The sequence below is a fragment of the Pezoporus flaviventris genome, unplaced genomic scaffold (genome assembly GCF_033815535.1).
Source record: "Pezoporus flaviventris isolate CSIRO_AGI_PZ_B2104156 unplaced genomic scaffold, CSIRO_AGI_Pfla_v1 ptg000063l, whole genome shotgun sequence".
Taxonomy (NCBI): Eukaryota; Metazoa; Chordata; class Aves; order Psittaciformes; family Psittacidae; genus Pezoporus; species Pezoporus flaviventris.
In genome coordinates, this window is record NW_026892611.1 from 2,594,982 (window position 1) to 2,615,344 (window position 20,363).

A 20,363-nucleotide genomic window follows, 5' to 3' on the forward strand; every position below is an offset into this window, starting at 1 on the left:
AAGAGAGAGAGAGAGGGAGCCTCAGAGAGGCCAGATCGGAGTAAATTGGGCACAGATGGGGCTGGGTTGGGGGGGGTTCCTCTCCTTCTCCCCTCACCGAGATGCCCCTGCCGCAAGCACGGCTTCAATTAGGCCTCTCACAAACCAGAGTTTTATTTCCCCAAATTACAGAATTAAAAAAAAATTAACATTCTTGGCGTGCTTGTGGTCGGGATAAAGGGATCCAAACTTCTCCCCGAGTCGCTCGGCGCAGATGGCTACCAAACTGTTCAAACGGGCCACCCCACTAAGGTCCTGCCCCAGCCAGAGCCCCCACTATGGCCCATCACTATGCCTACGTGATGATGGAAAGCTCTAGTAACTGCATGTCTTTGCCATGTAGAGTGGGTGCCCATCCCCTGGGTGGGCCCTCCTTGCCCCATGGGTTTAAGGTCTCCAAGGAGCCTTTTCCCACCTGGAATGCTCCCAACAGGAGGTCGGAGGGACCCTTGCTGGCCACACTCCTCCCTGCACCACGGGGCGAGCGGCTCACTCGGAGGGATGCTGTTTGATGCGGAGCAGCAGGGGAAACACTTCATGTGGGAATTCTTTGGCTTCCTCTGTCAGAGAAAACAACAGAACCAATCCATCTCCCAGGGTCTGCCCAGTGCTGCCCGGCTGCACAGGCAGCTGAGACCAGCTCCAACGTGCCTGGTGCTGGCCCTTGGGGACAAGCACAGCTCTGCTGCCTGCACCGGGCAGAGACCGTGGGGCTCTGGGTTTGGGTACTTGGGGATGGAGAAGTGACCTGCACTGGGAGGTGGTGAAATGCCACGTGCTGCTCACAGCTGGCTCTGAAACCAGCTGAAACACCCAAGTGCACCCCAAAAAAGGCTGAGAGAGCTGGGCTGGGTCAGCCTGGAGAAGAGAAGGTTTCTTAAGGGGTGACCTTAGAGCAGCTCCAGTGCCTAAAGGGGCTACAAGAAACCTTTGGACAAGGGCCTGTAGGGACAGGCCAAGGGCAATGGCTTTAACCTGCCAGAGGGGAGACTGAGATGAGCTCTTAGGCAGAAGCTCTTCCCTGTGAGGGTGCTGAGGCGCTGGCACAGGGTGCCCAGAGAAGCTGTGGCTGCCCCATCCCTGGCAGTGTTCAAGGCCAGGTTGGACACAGGGGCTTGGAGCAAGCTGCTCTAGTGGAAGGTGTCCCTGCCCGTGGCAGGGGTTGGAACTGGATGAGCTTTAAGGTCCCTTCAACCCAAACCACTTTGTGATGCTATGATTCTAGAAGAGCACTTGGCAACCTCGCACAAATTGATTTACAAAGAAGTGGCATCCACCAGGAGCCAGAAACACACAGGAGGACACACCACAACTGCCATATGGGGGACACACAGCAGGGCAAGGACATCCCTGAGGGACCCCAGCAAACCCACACCACAGCAAAAGAAAATGAGTAAAAAAGCAAAGAGCAGCAACATAAAGCATTAACAGACGAGTCCCCAGCCTCCCCTGCTGCCTCACTGAAGCAATGGGGACAGATCATCATCTACAGCAAAACCAGGGGAAGCAGAGACTGAGATGAGGCAGGACTGGTGTGTTTAAGCCTGAGCAACAGCGAGGAAAGCTGTAGCTGTGATTAAATGTTGTGCTCACGAACACAAAATGCTGCAGGAGCTCCCCAAGTCAAGACTGTTTTAGTGTCAACGCTGCCCCACAACTGCTGGCACCACTGCATCACAGCACGAGGGGTTCATCAGACACGGCGCAAACAACAAATCCACAAGTTTCTCAGGAATAACCGTGTCTCCAAAGACCTGGAAATACATGGATGGGCGGGAGGGAGCAGCTCTCCCTGGGGAAAGTACCCTGAACAGCAGGGAAGGGAAGATCTCAGACCGACCTCCCTCCCCTGGCCCTGAACCCATGGATCAATTCCTGCTACTGGGAGCTCACAGCTGAAGGTCAGACAGGCCCGTGCGATGGGAAGGACACAGACACGCTCTGATCCCAGATTTGCAGAAGGATTTCAGTAGGAGGAGATCTCTGGAGGCTGTTTGGTCCAACGGCAAACTTAGATCCAGCTCTACAGACTTGACGCAGCCAAGCTCTGACTACAGCGAGCCTGGCTCACGGCTCCCCAGTAATCCCTGGCAGTGGGGATGCAGGCAGGCAGGGAGTGCTCCCTGTGCCCCCCCCCCCCCCCCAGCCCCACAGGGATGGATCAGCACCCTCTCCCACCACTGCCCCTGCTACTGCAGCGCAGGGAGGTGACTCATGTGCTGGGAAATGGAAACCTGCACCTTCCCGACAGCGTTCCTGCCGTATGCTCCAGCCAACGCTCTGCCCACAGCAGCCCACACGCTGGGGAGGGAGCCAAGACCCTCACTCCGCGCTGGGCACTTGGTAATCATTCAGCAAACGTTCTCACTTGCCTTTTAAACCCTTTCCTTTTCCTCCCTCCCTTCTGCATCCAGCTCTTCCCAGTATCACAGCGCCAGCACCGAGCCCAACTTGTGCTGTGCCAGCACTCGGCTCACAGACCACGAGGGCATTTGTGCTGATGACAGGATTTGCTTTGCCAGCAACAGTCCCAGTGATATTTTAGGGGCACCAGAGCAAGGAGCACGCAGGGAAATCCCTGATGGGCACCAGGGATCAGATGGCAGAGCAGGGCCATCCGACCTGCAGGAACTGCATGAGCACTGCCACCTACTCCACAGACCCCAGCAGGACCAGGTTTGCTTTCTGCAGAGATCCAGAAGCTGGGAGCAGCTGGCAGATACCCACACAGGAGGCAGAAAACTCCTGGAATACTGATTTTTCCATAGGAGATAAAAAGCACTCACTTCCTACCACTCACATCCACAACCCCGCTATGGATGGAAGAGCAGAGTCCAGTGCTCCAAGAGCTGGGAGTGATCCACAGGGACCTGCCACACAGCCCAGGCAGATCTCTTCCTCTCTTTACCACCCGCTCCCAGCTGCAGCACACACACTGTTAATACACCTACCAGGGGCCACACAGAGGCATTTGCTCATAATCATAAAGTACTTTGCAGCTCAAAGATAAACACACTGTTGCTGGCTGGCATCTAGCAGGAGGGTGGGAGGGCAAAGCTGCTTCCCAGCACGACTGACAGCTTCCCCTGGGAAAGGAGGGTGCCTGCAGGGCTGGCCGGGCAGCAGGCACACAGGAGCTGCTTCCCAGCCCCCGTGGCTGGTGCTGGTTCAACTCCATCAGCTGATCTTGGCCACTAACCACCAGCCTGACAAGTGGCCAACAGGCTCACGAGGGAGGAATCTGCCAGCAGCAGCTCTGGGGCTCGGCCTGATCACCCACATGGTGGCTTCAGCTGAAATCCATCAGCTCAAGACTTCCATCTCTGGGATCTAAATCCCAAGTGAAACGTTGCTTCATCCCACCCAGCATGCACAGCTGCATCCCTGCTCTCAAACACAGACCCGGGTACCTGCTGCCATGTGTGTTGGGAAAGACACATCCCCGGAAGCATCATTTCAAACTCAGTGGAAGACACTGGTTTGGTGGCATCTCTGCTGAGCAACCAACACATTAAACTCAACTATGGCAGAGACCACATGGGCGGATGGAGGAGGTGATGGGGAGGAGGATGAGTAATACCAGATCTGCTTTGGTCTCTGGGTGCCTCAGTGTGGGGCATAGCCTCCAGCCTGACCTTTCAGAGAGCAGCATCACATCACCCAGCCACCTGCATGAGCAATCACAGCCAACACCACTCTCCCAACAGCCAATGGCTCCTACATCTTCCCAGTGCAGCACAGGCACTGTGCAGGGCCCAGTGGAAGGCAGAGCCATGGAGCAATGCCTTCCTTCTGTGCTTGATGACTCAGGCTCCAGGGAGATGTGATGCCTCCTCGCTCCTCAGACACCTCCAACCAAGGTCCCTTTGCTGTCCCTACACCCTCAGGCATTCAACCACCTTACTGCTCCCCCATCCATGGTAATGCCCCCCTCCCTGCTCCACACAAGCAGGCTGATCCCCCAGCGCGGTTCCCCTCGAGCAGCATGTGGTACCTTTGGGCTGGGAGTTGTACACTGCAAACATGTTGATGGCCACAAGCTGGAGCATGCGGGTGCTTCCGATGGGAGGGGGGCTGTGCTGCAGCAGGACCTGGAACTCCCTCAGCACCTCCTCAGCCACCGCAGGGAACGTCTCCATCCTGCAGACAAAGAGAGAGTCTCAGGCTATGCCCAGGGGTGCAGGGTGCTCTGGTGGCACTCCCGGCAAAGCGGAACACCCTTGGGTGCTGTGTCCCATCCGGGAGCTGCAACAGAGGCAGCTGAAGCCTTCCTTAGAGAGAGGGTAGCGAGGGATTGCTGTGTGACCAGCAGGCAGCATTCTTTTGGCAGGAAAACACGGCCTTTATGAGTCATTTCTGACCAACCATTTTTTTCTACTGACTTCTACCAAGCTGGGAGTGATGCCAAGAGGCCAGCAGCTCGCTTGGACCAGGAGCAGCCCATGGGACTCCCAAGAAACCCAGGCTGCAGCAAACTGCACACACTGGTGCCACATTGCGGATGTGGCAACTCTAAGCGTGTTGTACGGCGGCCAGAGCATGCTTCCTCCGCAAGAACAGTGCCTATCCCTGTGCTCCTCACTGCAGGAATGGATCCCATGGCACTGAGCCCTGTCCCCTCAGGCTACACGCTGTGATTGAGCCCCTAAACTTCATCACTTAGAGCCCCACAGGACGGGGACTCGCAGACTAACAACTGCTGCTGGAAACATCAAAGCTGGAGCTGGTCCCTGCAGTGCGCGGCGCTGCTGTCGCTCATCAGGACACAGCAGCCAGCGGCTGCAGTGCCACGGCTGGGGATGGGGTGAGCTTTCAACACTGCTCACAAGCACCCAAGCAAACCTGACGCATTCACCCTGCTCTTCATCTGACAGCACGGAGGGAATTGCATGAGGTTACTGTTGGATCCTCAGCAACCTCCCTAGAGAAGTGGGGTCAAAAAGTGGGCAGCAATCTGTGCACAGAAATGACTTTTGGTTGCCCGTAACAGCCCTACCAAAGAGTCCTCCCCTGGTACTCCATGGAGACAACTTTGTAACCAGGAAACCTGGGGAACTGTTGAGGTCCTCCTGTCCCACCACCTTTGCTGCTGAGCTTTCTGTGCTGCTTCTTGCTCCTGCACTAGAAAAAGCCACAGCTACACTCAGTATCTCACAGCAAGCATCCGCTCCAGTTATCAGTGACACTGCACTGCTGTGCCCACAGGGGAGCAAAGGAGCCAAACTCCACAGTGGGAGAAGCACGAGGAGCTGGGGCAGGCAGCCTCGGAGGCCTCCATAGCAATTTCCTCTATCTTCCCCCCAGAGATTCAGATCTTGTGATATCAGCAAGCTACAGGCTGGATTAGCAAGCCACTTCTGGTAACCCACATGGGCAATTCTGCTGGGCTTCCCCAACAGCCTTTCAGGGCAGTAACAGGCTCTATTTATAAATACACGAATGGCTTGCTGCTTCTGAACCATATTTCACAGATGCCTTTCAACAAGAGGTTCTGCCTATAGCAGCAGGGGCACCCTCCCCCGGGCACTGTTTGCTGGAGCAGCTCAAGGTGCCTGTTACCTTCACACAAATAGGGGCTGTAACAAAACAAGCCCCTTGTAACTGGGCAGAATGGAGCAGCTCCACTGGTACATAAGCACTGCTCTGCCTGGAAGAGGCAACTTCCCTGGATTTGGGGTTCAGCCAGGGAACTGGAGCAAACTGATTGCTTCGAAAGGCTTCAGCAACATCCTCTTAGTGCAGAGAGGACATGGGATGGAAGAGCCCTTTGCAGGAGGAGTTGTTAGTGAGAAGATGAAGATTACTGCTATGGAATAACAAGAAGGAGTGAGGGCTTCCTCAGCCCCGCCAGCTGTGCTTTGATAGCACAGCACATCTGGAACAGCACAGCAGTAACCCCACTGAGCTCAGAACCAGCAGGTCAGGAGCCGAGAGGAAGCATTTAATAAAGTGCTTACCTGTGGGTTTAGGAGCAAAAGAGTCCAATTAGGGCAACATCATCTTTTCCATAGTTTTTAGGGATAAACCACTAAGATCCTGCCCAAGGAGGACTCAGTTATTCCTCACCTTTTACCTATTTTAAGCACGGAAGCTGTTTAGCAGGGCTGGACCATTTTCTCTTCCTGTGTCAGGGTATTACTTTCTAGTTCCCTTCTAAGTGCTTCAAGGGATATTCTACCATTAAACATACTTGGGTTTTCTAAATGACTGTCCTGGGAAGCAACTGCCTCAAACGCTGCATCTTCATCTCAAAGTCTCAGGAGCCAATGTGCAAGCAATCTCTGCAGCATTCCCATTAATCCCACTGCTGGGATTAGCTCGGATTCCCCACAGAGCTAAGGAGCAGCACTGGCCCGGATGCTCTGCCCTCCGGCACAGCCGTGCTGCAGTTAACAAACCTTCCATAGGCTCTAACAGCTTTCCTCCTGTTTTCCTATGTGCAGGAGGACATCCAGTTCTGCCTCCTCACTGCTGCCCACGAGCACATCGTCAGTGCCTTGTGAGTCAGGATTGATCAATAGCACCAGCAGTGAGCATACTGCTCTCCCCCTCACATCTCCAATAAAACTGGCCAGCACAGCTCCTGCTTCTCATTGCTTTATGAAGGGTCCAAAGCCAAGCACATGCCACTCCTGACTGCTCATCCCATGGATGGAGCAAGACCCGAGGTTTCAGGCTGCATGGCAGGATCGGTGCTTCCCTGCTCCAGGAGGGAAAGGGGACAGGCCCAGAGGCAGGGAACCCACGTCAAAAGCACACCAACAAGCACAAGATGCCACTTTGCATCCACATTGCCTTTATCTAATTGTCCTGGAAAAGGTCTCTCAGCCCTGTAACTTGTAGCCAAGAGACTTCCACAAGAGACTGAGGGAGCCAAAAGAGCTCATGAGATTACATCTGCTCACGAGGCACTGGCAGGCTCAAGCAGAGACCACTGTTGCCAGAGACTATCTGGACCTATGTGAGGTCTCTACACCAGCTGACAGCAAGGGCAGGGACAGCTCCATGGGGATGGTGCCCATCAGCTTCGAGGCTGTGCTCTGCTCCCTGGGTGATAAGGATGTCTCTGAGGCTGGGCTCTCAGCCTGGGCCTGAACCAGGCTTGCTTTGCTTCAAGGGCAGCTCTTCAATTACCTGAAAGCAGCTTCTGACAGACATTGCCAAGGGCGCTGTGTCGAAACCAGCTCCCACAGCCAGGGCAGCTCTCAGCTACGAGGCTCCCATTGAAATGGCAGCGAGGAGATGAAGGGCAAGGCTTGTCTCAACATGCTTCAGCCACCACGTGGGTCTGCCTTGATGGCTCTGTGCTCCTCACAGGCAGAGCCACCTCACAGCTGGCTAAAAGCAGGGGGGAATGGAAGAATGAGGTAAAACCAGGAATTAAAGGGGAAGGAGAAGTGTTAGGTGACGGCAGAGAGAAAACAGCATGTAGTCCCTCCTGTGTGTATATCAGCCATCGGAGCTTATCCTTTGCCAGAGGGTTCTGGTGCATGGGCATGACTGGGCCTTGAGGTGGGGGAACAAAAAGCCCAAACAATAACCAGTGTGGATGTGAGGGCGGGTAAGGAGAATAAGAACCAGGAGGCTAGGCCGGCAAGAATTCACACCCTGTGCCCTCAGCTCCAAACACAGCTTAGTTGCTAACAATATTAAATTCCAAAAAGACTTGTAATGTAGGAAAATAAAATAAACATCCTGCACACTTACCCAATCCTGGTAAACAGCTTCCCATGGGCATGGAGAAAACTGAGGATGAACCTTTTGTTCAGCTGCATGGGAAAGGAAAAAAAAAGGGGAGAGAGAGAGGGGAGAAAACAATTAAACTCTCTCCGATTTCCTGTGAATTAAGAATGTCCCCAGTGACAGAAGAACCTGGCCTGGATGCTGGGGGTGGCACTGGAGATGGGAACCAAATGGACATGCCCAAAGTCATCCCAGGGACCCAGCGCCAAACAGCTGGAGCGGGACGGGGCGGTGGAGACACAGCGCCCTCTGCCGGGCCCTGCGCGCACAGCACCCGCACAGCGGGTACCCCCCCCCCCGAGGGTGTCCTACACAGCGTGAGGGTTACACAGGAGGAGCCCCCTTACCACAAACGGCATTAAACACGGCACCGAAATAACCCCACACAACCAACAGAAGGAGGTTTATCAGTGCTCTGAGTGCCGGGGCAATGAGGAGGAGCGGGATGTCCTCACTGATGCTCTTCTGCTGAGAAGCCAACATGGGGAGTTCAGCACTTGGGTCCTCTCAAGGAGCAGCTTTCAGAAGGGAGCACTGTGAGGGTGCTGAGGCGCTGGCACAGGGTGCCCAGAGAAGCTGTGGCTGCCCCATCCCTGGCAGTGTTCAAGGCCAGGTTGGACACAGGGGCTTGGAGCAAGCTGCTCTAGTGGAAGGTGTCCCTGCCCGTGGCAGGGGCTGGAGCTGGAGGAGCTTTAAGGTCCCTTGGAACACATTCTGTGATTCACTTCACTCCCACTTAATTACAGAGAGGGAGCCGGTTCAGATGTACCAGAGACACCTCTGAAAGCCTGCAGCAGCAGAACTGCTGTTCAACAACCAGAACAACCTGGAGCTAAGGGGATACAGGGGGAGCTGGCTGCAGCACACGGCGTGAAGCAGCTTCCTGCCCTGCCTAGGTCCAAGTTAACACCAAAACCTGACTTGAATAACCACTTACTCCTGCTCTAAGCCACCTCTGCTAGCTCGGCAGAGCTCTGGGCTTTCCCAGCCCTTATCTAACTGGCTTTGGAGAAGGCTGTGGGTGGGTGAGGAGTCACTGCCTGGCTCTGGAGGTGGCTGTGTCACACACTCAGAGCAGACTGGCCTGGCTCTTACCTTCCCCACAGCAAGAGCTTTCCCTCCTGTGCCTGCACAGCCTCAGCGCGGTGAGAAAAGCCAGACTCGGAGCCAGGCTCCAAGCACTGCGTGGGGAGATGCTGGCCAGGAGCAACCCATTCACACCACACTTTTATACCTTGAACTCTTCCAGAGAGGTCAGCAGCACCGCTTCCATTTCCAGGGGCAGGTCAGAGGCATGGAGAGAGGATGAGATTAGCAGGCAAGGCTGTGGCAATGCCACAGTGAGAAAGTGCAAGACAGGCACCAGCCGACGGCTGCAGGGGATGGTTATCACCGGCAGCCCTGGCACCACTTCCACCCTCAACCCCTCACGGTGACTTACACCAGCTGCTCCACGAGGTGTGATTCCTCACTTAGGTGTAATTAACCCGGGCTGCATTCCCAGAGGACCCATGCAGGAGAATGATGCCCTGCTGCAGAGTCGCTCCTGGGCCATGTGCGAGTTTCAACATAAAACCTGCCTCATAAAACAAGCCAGACCAATTAAACTGGCCCCTGCAGCAAGGGGGTTCTTGCTTACTCGCTGTTTTACTGCTGCCCTAAAGAGCCCTTTCCACTGGAACTCCAGTTGATTTGCCACCATTTTATGAACTCTGCAGATGAAACCCAGAAGAGACTGGGGAATACTGGGACACCAGAGCAAAGCCCTGCATCGCCCTGCCAGGGAAGCTTGGATACAGCTGCTTCTCCACCATCCTCCTTAGGACACCAGAGCAGCTCAGAGCTTGAAACCTTTAACACCTCCTTAGTTTTTAACTCAGGCAATAGCTTGTGGAAAGAGAAAAGTGGTTTGTGACCAGTTCTGTGGCTCCAGCTGCAATCACATCCCCTGACAGAGACAGCCCAATCGCAGTCCCTAACTCAAGTGCAAGCGCCTCGGTGGGACAGTGCTGTGCCTCACAGCAAGCAGGAGCTGGAGGAGGTTTTTGATGGGGATATGGAAAAGACCAGGAGCCTGTGGCTTTCCATCTCTACTGGAAAGGCTGCATGTGCAAAAAGGAAGAAACTGGGGCACAAGTTTCCCCCCCACCAAGGCCCACATTCACCCGCAGTGCTCACCCTGCAATCCTCACCCCACGTTCCCAGCAGCGGGGGAGTACCAAAACTCCCCACTTGGAATGGAAAGTGACAGCAGCGCCCAGCAGGGACGTGCCCAGAGCATTCCCACGAGACACAATGCTCTGGGAGGGCTCACCAGGACATCACCTTCACCCCCATCTCCCCAGAGCAAGCTTCCCCCTCAGCCTTTTCACTCACAATCCTAAGGACTAAGCAGTCGCACTCCACAGGAACCAGTGTTGAACTGGAATAGAGATATCTGTATATATACATATATATATATACATATTCTTTTAAGTAAGCAGGATACCTGCCTCGAGGAAAGAGTATTTCATACCTCCTGCCAACTTAAGCACGAACCCAGCAAGCCCGGGCAGAGCCCTGTGTGCCCCAGCACTATGGCATCTCAAGCAGGCACCTCTGAAGCTTCTTTCACCACTTTTTCTCTCACAGCCTCAAGGTTTTGATGAGCTCATCACTTAACTTTGGACCTTTCATCTCTGAGTTCACGCTAAGGCCACGGGGCTGCTTTGACTGGGCTTCTCTCTGAATGACTCCTTCTCCAGTGACTCACCTGTCCCTTCAGCCTCCCTGCTCCTCCCATCAAACGCCGCTTCTCACGGCCAGAGGGAACCAGTGACTTCCACTGCGCTGTTCTGCATTCACACAGGGCAGAGGAACGCTTCCCCAGAGCCCTGCTAAGTGCTGCCTGCCCTGACGTGAGACCTGCAACAACTTCTGGCCTTCATCTCACTCCCTGTGCAGCCCAAAGGCGGCTCCACTCCAAAGGTTTCCTGTTGTGCTGATGCCATGGGAAGATGGAGCTCCCTGTTCACTTCCATCGCTGCCCTTTGCTCTTAGGGATGAGGAACCAAACCTAGCTGGTTGCTTGGGAAAAGCCCCCCCAGCCAAGCTCATCCAACCACAAAACTATGTCAAGAAAGAACAGATTTTGGCCCTTCCAGTTGAAAACGGGCATCAGAGATATGGAAGTTATGAGCATATAGCGAAGGCATTAGTTATAAAAACAAACCAGTTGTCAAGAAGAAGGGGTCCCTGCACACAGTAGTGCCTGGAGCTGAAAACAGCTGGTTTAGCTGTCATGAGTCAGCATGTGCAGACAGACTAAATCCACCTGGGAAGAGGCAACCTCACCAGAGGAAGCAGCACACTGCTGCTTGGGGAGCATCCACACACCGCACCGCCAGCTAAACTGGATGTGTTACCATGGAAGGAATCAACAGTGACTAACAACTCCTCGTGGAGCAGCAGAGTGCACAGATAGCAACAGAACAGGAAGAGCCAAGCTCAAATCACTTAGAGGCCACGAGGAGTATGTCCTGACAGCACACAGAGCAAGGGCAGGCACACAGCTTCGGGAAGGCTTTGTCATGTCTTGAGCCAGGAAAGAAGAAAGCAAAACCCCAGCCTCAACAGACCATTCCCTGAGCGGAAGGGGTTGTAAATAGGGTGTCCCACCCCAGCATGAAAACACTGGGAATGCCACCAGGGTGCACAGGAAAAGGAGCACAAGGATCCAGGCCTGGGAAGCAGAGCTGCTGCACGTGAACCCAGCACAGACCCATCTGGCTCAGGGTGAGGAGTGCACAGAGCTTTGGCACCTGAGCATCAGTCCCAGCTGTGAAGGAGGCACCAAATAAGGGAAGGATTCTGGAGCAGTGACTCCTGGGGAAATAAAACGTTTCAAGTTCAAAATTGTTACTTCAGGTTTGGAAGTAAATTTCAGGATCTGGTCTTTATCAAGCGAGGCAAACTTTCTTCAACATCAGCAAAGCATCTGCGGAGCAGAAAGCGGTGTCAGAGTCAAAATAGGCTGCAAAAGACAAGTCCATTAATCAAGAGACCAGATGCAAAACTGCCTGTAGCAAACGCGCTGCCTCCACCGGAGTGGAAGGGGCTGGAGCACAGCAGGATGTTCTCCCGAATCTGGGGGTCTCCTCAGTGACAAGGGGTTGGGATACAGACCACAGAGCCGCACAGCTCTGCTTCAGAACACATACCACACTCATCCCAAGTATTTCCCGGCTTTCTTGGGCAGCCAGGCTTTTCCAGGCACAGCTTCCTTGCTGAGATCCATGTGCAGTAACATCCAGGCACCCAAACCGTGCCATATTCTCACTTGCAGCTCAAGGGCTGGATATACCACATTGATTATTAATCATAGAATGGTCTGGGATGAATGGAGCTTAAAGCTCATCCAGCTCCAATCCCCTGCCACGGGCAGGGACACCTTCCACTAGAGCAGCTTGCTCCAAGCCCCTGTGTCCAACCTGGCCTTGAACACTGCCAGGGATGGGGCAGCCACAGCTTCTCTGGGCACCCTGTGCCAGCGCCTCAGCACCCTCACAGGGAAGAGCTTCCTTATATTATTATTATTATTCACTTCTGCAGGCAGCTCCTTCCCAGCCCAACAGCAGCAATGAGCCCACAAATATAACCCTAATCCTTTATCCCAAACCATCCCAGCCCTTGGCTGGTACCTTCCAGGGCAGTATCCCAATGAAACAACACTGAGCACTGAGACAGAGCCTCCTGAAAAGCCCGAGATGCTGCAGTGGGCGAGATACCAAGAGGAGGTTTTTACTGCTACAGGTGCAGTCCCAACAAAGTGCTGGTGGGAAGTGTTTTGTGCAAATGGCTACCTCCATAAAGGAGACAAGACAAAAGGGCTATTAAGGCTGTCTGGCATTTCTGCAGTATTTACAAGGTACCCACAAGAGCTGTGGGCAAATTCCAGCTTGGTTAATTACCATAATCATTCCTCTTCATATCCCACCTGCAACCACAAAGGGATACAGAGCTTGCCTTCCCTGCTTCTCGCCACGTGTTCTACTGCAGGTTTCTGTTTAGCAGTCACAGCGCCCTGCCCTGAAATGGGTTTATTTCTATAGCATTCGAAGCAATTCCAGTGAAAATCCGGATACCCAACGTGAGACTCTGCACAAATACAAAATCCAATTTGCTGTGACATGGAAGGAAGGGGGAGCCCTGTTGTATCCTGGCCTTGAGGCATACAAAATCAATTTAGTGGTAAAAAGATCTCAAGAGGCTCCTGCAGCTCCCTCATCTCCTGCAGTGCAGCAGCTCCAGGACACATCTCATGGCAATAAGAGTTACAAGTCAGCAGCCCAGCAAGAGAAGAAAAGAGGCATTTAGGAAGCCCCTCAGCAAAACCAATGAGCTTTGGATTTTTCCCTTCATCCCTGCAGGGAGCAAGTGAGATGAGAAACATAAGCAAGAGGATTGTCCACTTTAGTCACGTAAAGATCAAGCTGTGGGAACTTCACTGCCTTCAAAGCAAACATCTCCCCCAGAAATAAAGTCAACGTTGTTTAATAACGAACTTACCAGCACAGAACTTTCAGTTTAAGGCAAACAGGTCAAACAGACTGTTTAGATGCATGTTATTTCCTTTCCAACCAAACCTGTATCGAAGTTTGGTTTCTACAAATTACTAATATGCAACACTCACAGACTGGTTTGGGTTGGAAAGGACCTTAGGATCATCCAGTTCCAATCCCCTTCCATGAGCAGGGATGCCTCACACTAGACCAAGTCACCCAAGGCTCATGCAACCTGGCCTTGAACACTGCCAGGGATGGAGCATTTACCACTTCTTTGGGCAACCTGTGCCAGAGCCTCATTGCTCTCCCAGTAGAGAACTTCTTCCTTATATCCAGTCTAAACTTCCCCCGCTTAAGTTTGAACCCATCACCCCTTGTCCTAAAGCAACAGTCCCTGAGGAAGAGTCCCTCTCCAGCACCCTTGTAGACCCCTTCAGCTATTCTTGACAAATATATTACCACTAAATACATTAAAACTTGTTTGACCTTTTAAAAAGCAGGCGGCTTCAGGGCCCCTCACTGAACTGGATGGAAGATGTTGGTAGAGCCTCAGTAGTGACTTTGCATCAACAGTGGCTTGATTCCCAATGGAATGTCCAGTGAAAAGGGTTAACTCATCCCCTGGATGCACAAGCAGAGGGCAGGCACTGGATGGCATGTTTACAGCTACATACAGCCCTGGTGAGGCTGGCGCTGAAGTACTGCATCTAGTTCCAGTGCTCTTCTTTATAAAAGGATGCTGAAAATTTGGGAAGGGGCCAAAAACCAGCCATAAAAGTGCTTTAAAGGCTAAAAATGATTAAACAGCTCAATCTGTTTACTGTATCAAAAAGGATTTGATGGCAGGGTGCAAAGTGCCTCCATGGTACTTAAGGGCTCTTTGCACTCGTGGAATAGCACAAGGCAAGAACTGGAAACATTCACTCTGTGCCTAAGTGTTTCAGAACCAGTGCAGTTATCACTGGAACAAACTCCACAGGAAAAGGGTGGATTCTCAAGTGTGGATGTCTTTCTGGAAGTTCTGCCTTAGCCAAACATAAGTTATTTGGCTTCATATAGGAGTAGCAGGGTGAAATTTAAGGACCTGTGATATACAGGAGATCAGACTGGATGATCTAATGGTCCCTGCTGGCCATAAACTCTCTGAATCTATGCAAACATGCCAGCGAGTCCTCAGCTGAGATATCAAGTTCACTTTCAACATAAAACTCTTCACAATTTGGCTCTGGTGCTGCGGGTCATTTAGGATACAAACTCGGCTCTTCAAGGCTGGATCTAGTTAAGCACTGAAAGGAAGATGACCCGGGAAGAGCTGCTCTTTGTCCAACAGGTAACGGGGAGGCCACATGCTGTGCACTGAAACAGTCCCAATCAACAAAAAGCAGCTTAGACTCAAACACGTACTGTTTGCCAGGAGTAAACAGCATCTCCTTCCGGTAACAGAAGACTGACACCAGTAAATGTGCGATGAGTTCTGGTCAGAAGACATCTCCTGGTAGTGTAGCTCTGAGTGCTGCTCTGAGTAGGTTCTACACTGGAATAGATTATTTGTGGGGTTAAAGCACGAAGGAAGGAGATAACGTGACAAATGAAGAAGGGTGAAGACTGAAGAACCCTGAAAGGCTTAGGATGGAGTCAGGCCAACAGAGAAGACATTTGGACAACAGGCTGAGCAGAGACAGAGCCTTCCAGAAGGATGACAGCATCGTATCACGCGATCCTCATGCTCCCGCTCTCCCAGCCATGCTCACCAACAGGGATGGATGCCATGAAGGCATCTCCCTCTCCACTGCGAGTTACACAGCAGTGAAGCCTGCTGGGGAGGAAGAGGAGAGCCAAGGACAGAGGAAATGACACAGATTCCAGCAGGTTCCACTCCCTGATCCTCCGGAAGGAAGTTTCTTTCCTAATACCCACCTCCACAGTGGCTACGAAGCCTGGAAATGGCTCATTCAACACTGAAGAGAAACAAACATTCCCCATGGCAGAATTAAGAGGTTTGGCTCTGGAATATGTGGTGCCCATCCCAAAAAAAAACATACAACAGACAGCAGGAAGAGTTGGCTTGGGCCAACTTCAGACAAAGCTCAAGGTTAGACTAACAACAAAAAAGGCAGCTCAAGAGAAATCCCTGTCTACATCCTTCACCCTGCTCTGGGAAACTTCCCAACCCTCCCATGAGGCACTGGACTTCCTTTACCCATCCTGCAGATGCTGGCAGTACCCTTGTCTGAAGGGCAAACCCACCCTTCCCAACCCCACTCTGCAGTGCACGGATCATCAACCCCGCTGCCACGAGGAAGGGCTGATGTGCAGCAGCAGGAGGGGGGTTTGGTTACACACAAATCCCTGCCTGATCAGCACCAGCAGGAGAGGAAATGAGGAAAGAGTGACTGACAGGGAAAGGCGGTTTCTGGATGACTGTACTTGGGTTTAGGGTATGAGAAGCTTGTTGGAACTTGAAGTCTCCTTCCCCTCACCACAGCCTCTCCGGGCGCTGGGTTAGAGAAGAGCTCCTCACACAGGCATAACTCACTGATGTCCTCATAGTGCTCCCACCTCTGATCCACCACCATACTTCTATACACATTAGCACCAGATGCCTGTTACCGGAAGGAGAACATGTTGGTGTCTCTCCCATCCAAGTAACATCAGGCCCTGCCTTGTTCTTCACAGTTAAATAAAACCACTAACACGATCCTATTTCCACCAACCCCCCCCCCCCCCTTCCTTTTTTAAGACCAACACCAACTTCTGGAAACTTTTACCAATAGCTCAGCCTTCACTTTCTGGGTAGTGACAAGAGGTCAAGTTGTGCTGGAAAGCAACATGTGGGTTCTCCACAACACGCATGCACAGGCTTCAATCAATAACCAGGCTCCGTGAGCTCCAGGAGCTTTAGTGGAGCAGCACTGAGCATCCATGGAAGAACACAAGCCCAGGCAAGGCGCAGCAGCATTTCTGATCGAATTATTAACACACAAACTGCAGCTGAGAAGGTTTTTACCAGCATTTTACAGTAAAAAAAATAGAGTTTATAAAGAAAAACAAAGCGCAAGCACGGAGGGTGCACAACCAGTGGGCAGAAAAAAAGCCAGTGCTAAGCTGCATGGCTGAATGTCACGTCTCAAACCCAGAGAGGCCTGGAGTGTGGTTTTAGTGTTTAACCAGTTTCAACTGCAGCCTGGCACTGTTTTACTTCCTCCGCAGAGAAGTGTGCTCAGCGTGAGGGGAGAGAAACCAACCTCACCAGAACGGCTCGAGTGCAAATAAAGCCCCAAGGTGGTTTGGTGACCGAGGTCGTATTAGGAAGCAGAAGGGTTGCAGGCTGGGGAAGGCACTCAGAAGTACTCACGCTGCCAGCCAAGAAAGAGATGACAGAACAAGAGGCAGGGCAGAGAATCAATGTGAATCTAGCAGCGAAGAAGCCTCTTTCGCACGCCACCAGCTCCCCCACGCTCAAAGCAGTTTGTAAACTCTTTCCTAAACACAAAGGGAAAAACAACCCCAGACCTAGTCCTGACCTCCACGAATGAGTAACCGAACTCCACAGCTTCCTGCAGGCTTGGAGGGGGGGTGAGGAAAGGAGGCTGCCTCGGCAGGACAGAGGGAACTCCAGGTTTCTGCCTCTCGAGTCCCGCTTCAGGCACAAACATAACGCATGCAACATCTCTTTGCTGCTTTTTCATGTGGGTGGTGGATAAAGGATACAAATAAGGAAGGTAAGCCTGGTATTCCCACCCCGGAGAGCTTCCCTGCTTGTTCTCACGCCGCAGGGGAGGCTCAGCAGAAGCTCGCAGCGCTGCAGAGGTGGGGATGAAACACAGCACAAGCAGTGGGCTGGAGGGGAGGCAGCACCGTCTCTTGACAGCAGGGGCAGAACACAACGCAACACCCACAGACTGATCACTCACACCAAACACTAGAGAGCACCTGACTATGGAAGAGACAAACTTCCTGACCTAACACAAGCCACCCTCCCAGCGACCAACAGCAGCCTGACCCAAGGTTCTGCTGTAAGACCTGGTTTATGTCCCACCACCAGCCTGCGCTTCCACGCTGCCCTTCTAAACCAGAGGCACAGCTTCAGGTGCTTGGGCTTATCTTTTAGGAGCCTCTGGTCTGGAAAAGGATCTTTCTGCCCATTGACACCATGGAGGGAGCAACTGAGGGAACTCTGGACTATCAACCAGTAGAGATTATTCCCAAAAGGCTGTATGGAAGAGAAAAACCACCCAGCCGTGCAGAGAAATGCTCCCAAAATCTGTCAGCATTGTTAGGGGCAGACACCACAGAAACAAGGAGGTCCCCAAGCAGCTTCTTATCCATGCATCCATATGGAAGAACAACTGTAATCCCAGCAACGCATCATTTCCACTTCTGCCTGTCACTTATTTCTAGCCATGTGTGATGGAAGAGTTACAAGGTGAGAGCAAAGGGAGCGCCTCTCAGCAAACAGGGGTGCCCCTGCGGTGTAGATGCAGATGCCCAGCTCACACCAAAACAACCCAGCTGCTCCTAAGGATCAGAGGTAGTGACATCAAGGCCACCAAACTCTGAACACAGGTCACTACCACTCCTGTGTGTGATGCTGTGCAGTTGCCAGTCAGCTGAATCCTGACCTACAGAGGAAAATAAAGCAAGACAGCTTTTACAACCTCAGTGACACCTGTACATGCAAGATGTGAGATGAATACAGTAGGTAACAAGGAAGAAACCCTCTCTATGCAGTGTACTGATAAAACTTTGACCTCCTTTTCCTTGTAGGCCTCCTGGTGGCATTTACTGCTGAACCCTGATGCACTGTGTCCCTACTCCTTGCTGCTGGGAAGAAAGCCTGTGTAAAGAAATGGAAGTTAAAACCCACTGAACCTCAGAGCTCATGATTCCATCCCAATTTCTCTGCTCCAGCAAAAGGGCTGTTGCTCCATGGGCACAGCAAATGCAACACCTCCACCCTCATCCAGCAGGCTGGGGGGAGCAGGAAGGCTCCTGCAGGGGACACTCAAGGCTGAGAGAGCAGATCTGGCCTTAGTTTTCCCAAGAGCTTTTTGGGTGGCCCTCCCAAACTTTTGATGGCTCTGCAAGGCTGACCTCTCACAGAGGGGCCAGGAGACTTAATTCCTTAATGATGCTGAAGCATTCAGACATCTGGAGAGAAGTATTCTTCAATTACTGTCTTGCCAAGGGAAAACCTCTCTTCCCTAAGCTTAGCTGCAGCTATGGAGCGATCTGTATTAGTGCATGCAGGCTGTGTGGTAACACAAGGAAGTATCTACTGCAGAGCATGGGTAGCAATAGCAACTGTGGGAACCTTAACTCAGCATTTCCTGACTGGAGTGATTAAAATCTCAAACTCAGTGCAATATTAACACTTTCTCAAGAGGCTGACAGCACACTTGCCCTGCTTTCTTTCCCAATGCAGTCTGTGCAGCAGGTTGCATGTGGTACGATCAGATTGAAGATTAATCCAGACCCACAGCAAACGGAATCAGTGGCAGAGAAGAAACAGCAGAGATTGGGCTCCTCAGCTCCCTTTGCCCTATCCAGATGTCTCATAATAAAGCAGCACAACTGCTCCCTGGTTCAGCCTCCTTTTCTGCACTTCTCATTGGAATCCCACCTGAAGGGACCTTATGTTACCTTATGTTACCAAGCAGTCAGCCTGGGCTCTCCTGCCGCTGAACACCTAAAAACAGGCAACGTACAAGAGACCACAGAGAAGAGCCATTCACAGAGTGAAACCCCCAAAGGCTGCAGGTGTAACAGACAAAACCCTGAGCACAAAGCAGCCAGGCTGCAACCCAAGCATTTCTTCGGCTCGCTTTAAAACCGCCCCATGCCTTCCAGCCAGCAGTGCCCGATGCAGTTACTGAGGAAGGGAACAAATGGAGATGAACACCCCTCACTGTGGACAGATGCTATGTTCTTCCAGTTCTGCATCCTCCTAGGAAAAACACAGCAAACTGTAAATGCAGCAGCTATGCCAAGTCCCTACCTAAACACATAGTGCACGGCAGGCTGCCAGCTCTGCACACCACCTTCCTTTGTCACATCAAGGGCTGCAGGGTGAGCTGGCCTTCTGCAGACTTGCCATCAATGCTTTACTAACTCCATTCACTTACTAACCCTGAAATAAAGATGTTTGTGTCTTTGCAGAGGGCTGCAGAAGGAAAAACCAAGTTAGCACTGAAAGGAGACTCACAAGCATGAGCTGAGCAGACTCTGTGCTCGCTGATGGGGACAATGCGCACATCAGCAGGTCCTGGGGGAGTACCTGCTCAGCATCTCCCTGCCAAATGTGCCACACCACAGGACTGGCACCTCACCACCTGCACAACGAGGACAGGAAACATCCCTTGTCACCTGTAAAGCAGCATCTCCACAGTGAAACCACCAGTCACTGGAAGCAGTCTGAAGGTGCAAGTAGCTTCTCTCCCACACTTCTGCCCAGCACACATCCAGAGCTGTGAGGGTCTATACTGCAGTGCTTATCTGCTTCTGATGTCCGAGGAGTTACCTGCAGAGCACGCTGTCAGTACACACACAGCTTGCCTCAGCCTTCCCACGGGCTAAAGCTGCCAAGGAAGGGACCATTTAGCCTCATTTCCCCCAAACGACACGTCAGCGCTGGCACACATCCCCTGGGAGAAGAGCTGCTCCCTTCCGCCCGGCTGCGGGATGTGGGGCAGAGGTGCTGGTGCTGCCAGACGAGGGCTGCTGCCTGCCCCTGGCGCAGGCAAGGCCCTTCCGAAGCCAAACAGTGCCACACAGCGGCAACGCACGGCCTGAGCCGCTCCTCTGCAGAGAAGGAGCCGAAACCATCGAGAGATGCAGTGAGGACGAGGGTGAGAGGCTGTAGCTTCAGGGAGCGAGGAGACCAAGGCTTCCCGAAGCGCTGCTGCCTTTATCCAGCGCACAGCTCGGGAGCTTTGGCACGGACACAGGTTTAAGGTTTCCTTTTCACCTGGTCATTTCCAATGCACATCACTTGGGTGATGTGGCCACGGCACAGCTCCATCAGCAGCTGCACCAACA

At 52.6% G+C, this 20,363-nt stretch overlaps 1 protein-coding gene across 3 annotated transcripts in view; it reads right to left on the reverse strand.

Annotated features, from left to right (window-relative positions):
- SMG6 (SMG6 nonsense mediated mRNA decay factor) overlaps positions 1–20,363 on the reverse strand; it is a 106,972-nt gene that overhangs the window by 74,227 nt on the left and 12,382 nt on the right. For all 3 annotated transcript variants that reach the window (XM_061470062.1, XM_061470061.1, XM_061470060.1), the window contains exons 9-10: positions 7,747–7,808; positions 4,034–4,179 (exon numbers count right to left, since the gene is read on the reverse strand). In XM_061470062.1, coding sequence (XP_061326046.1) covers positions 4,034–4,179; positions 7,747–7,808 — 208 coding nt within the window. The remainder of the gene's footprint in view (positions 1–4,033; positions 4,180–7,746; positions 7,809–20,363) is intronic.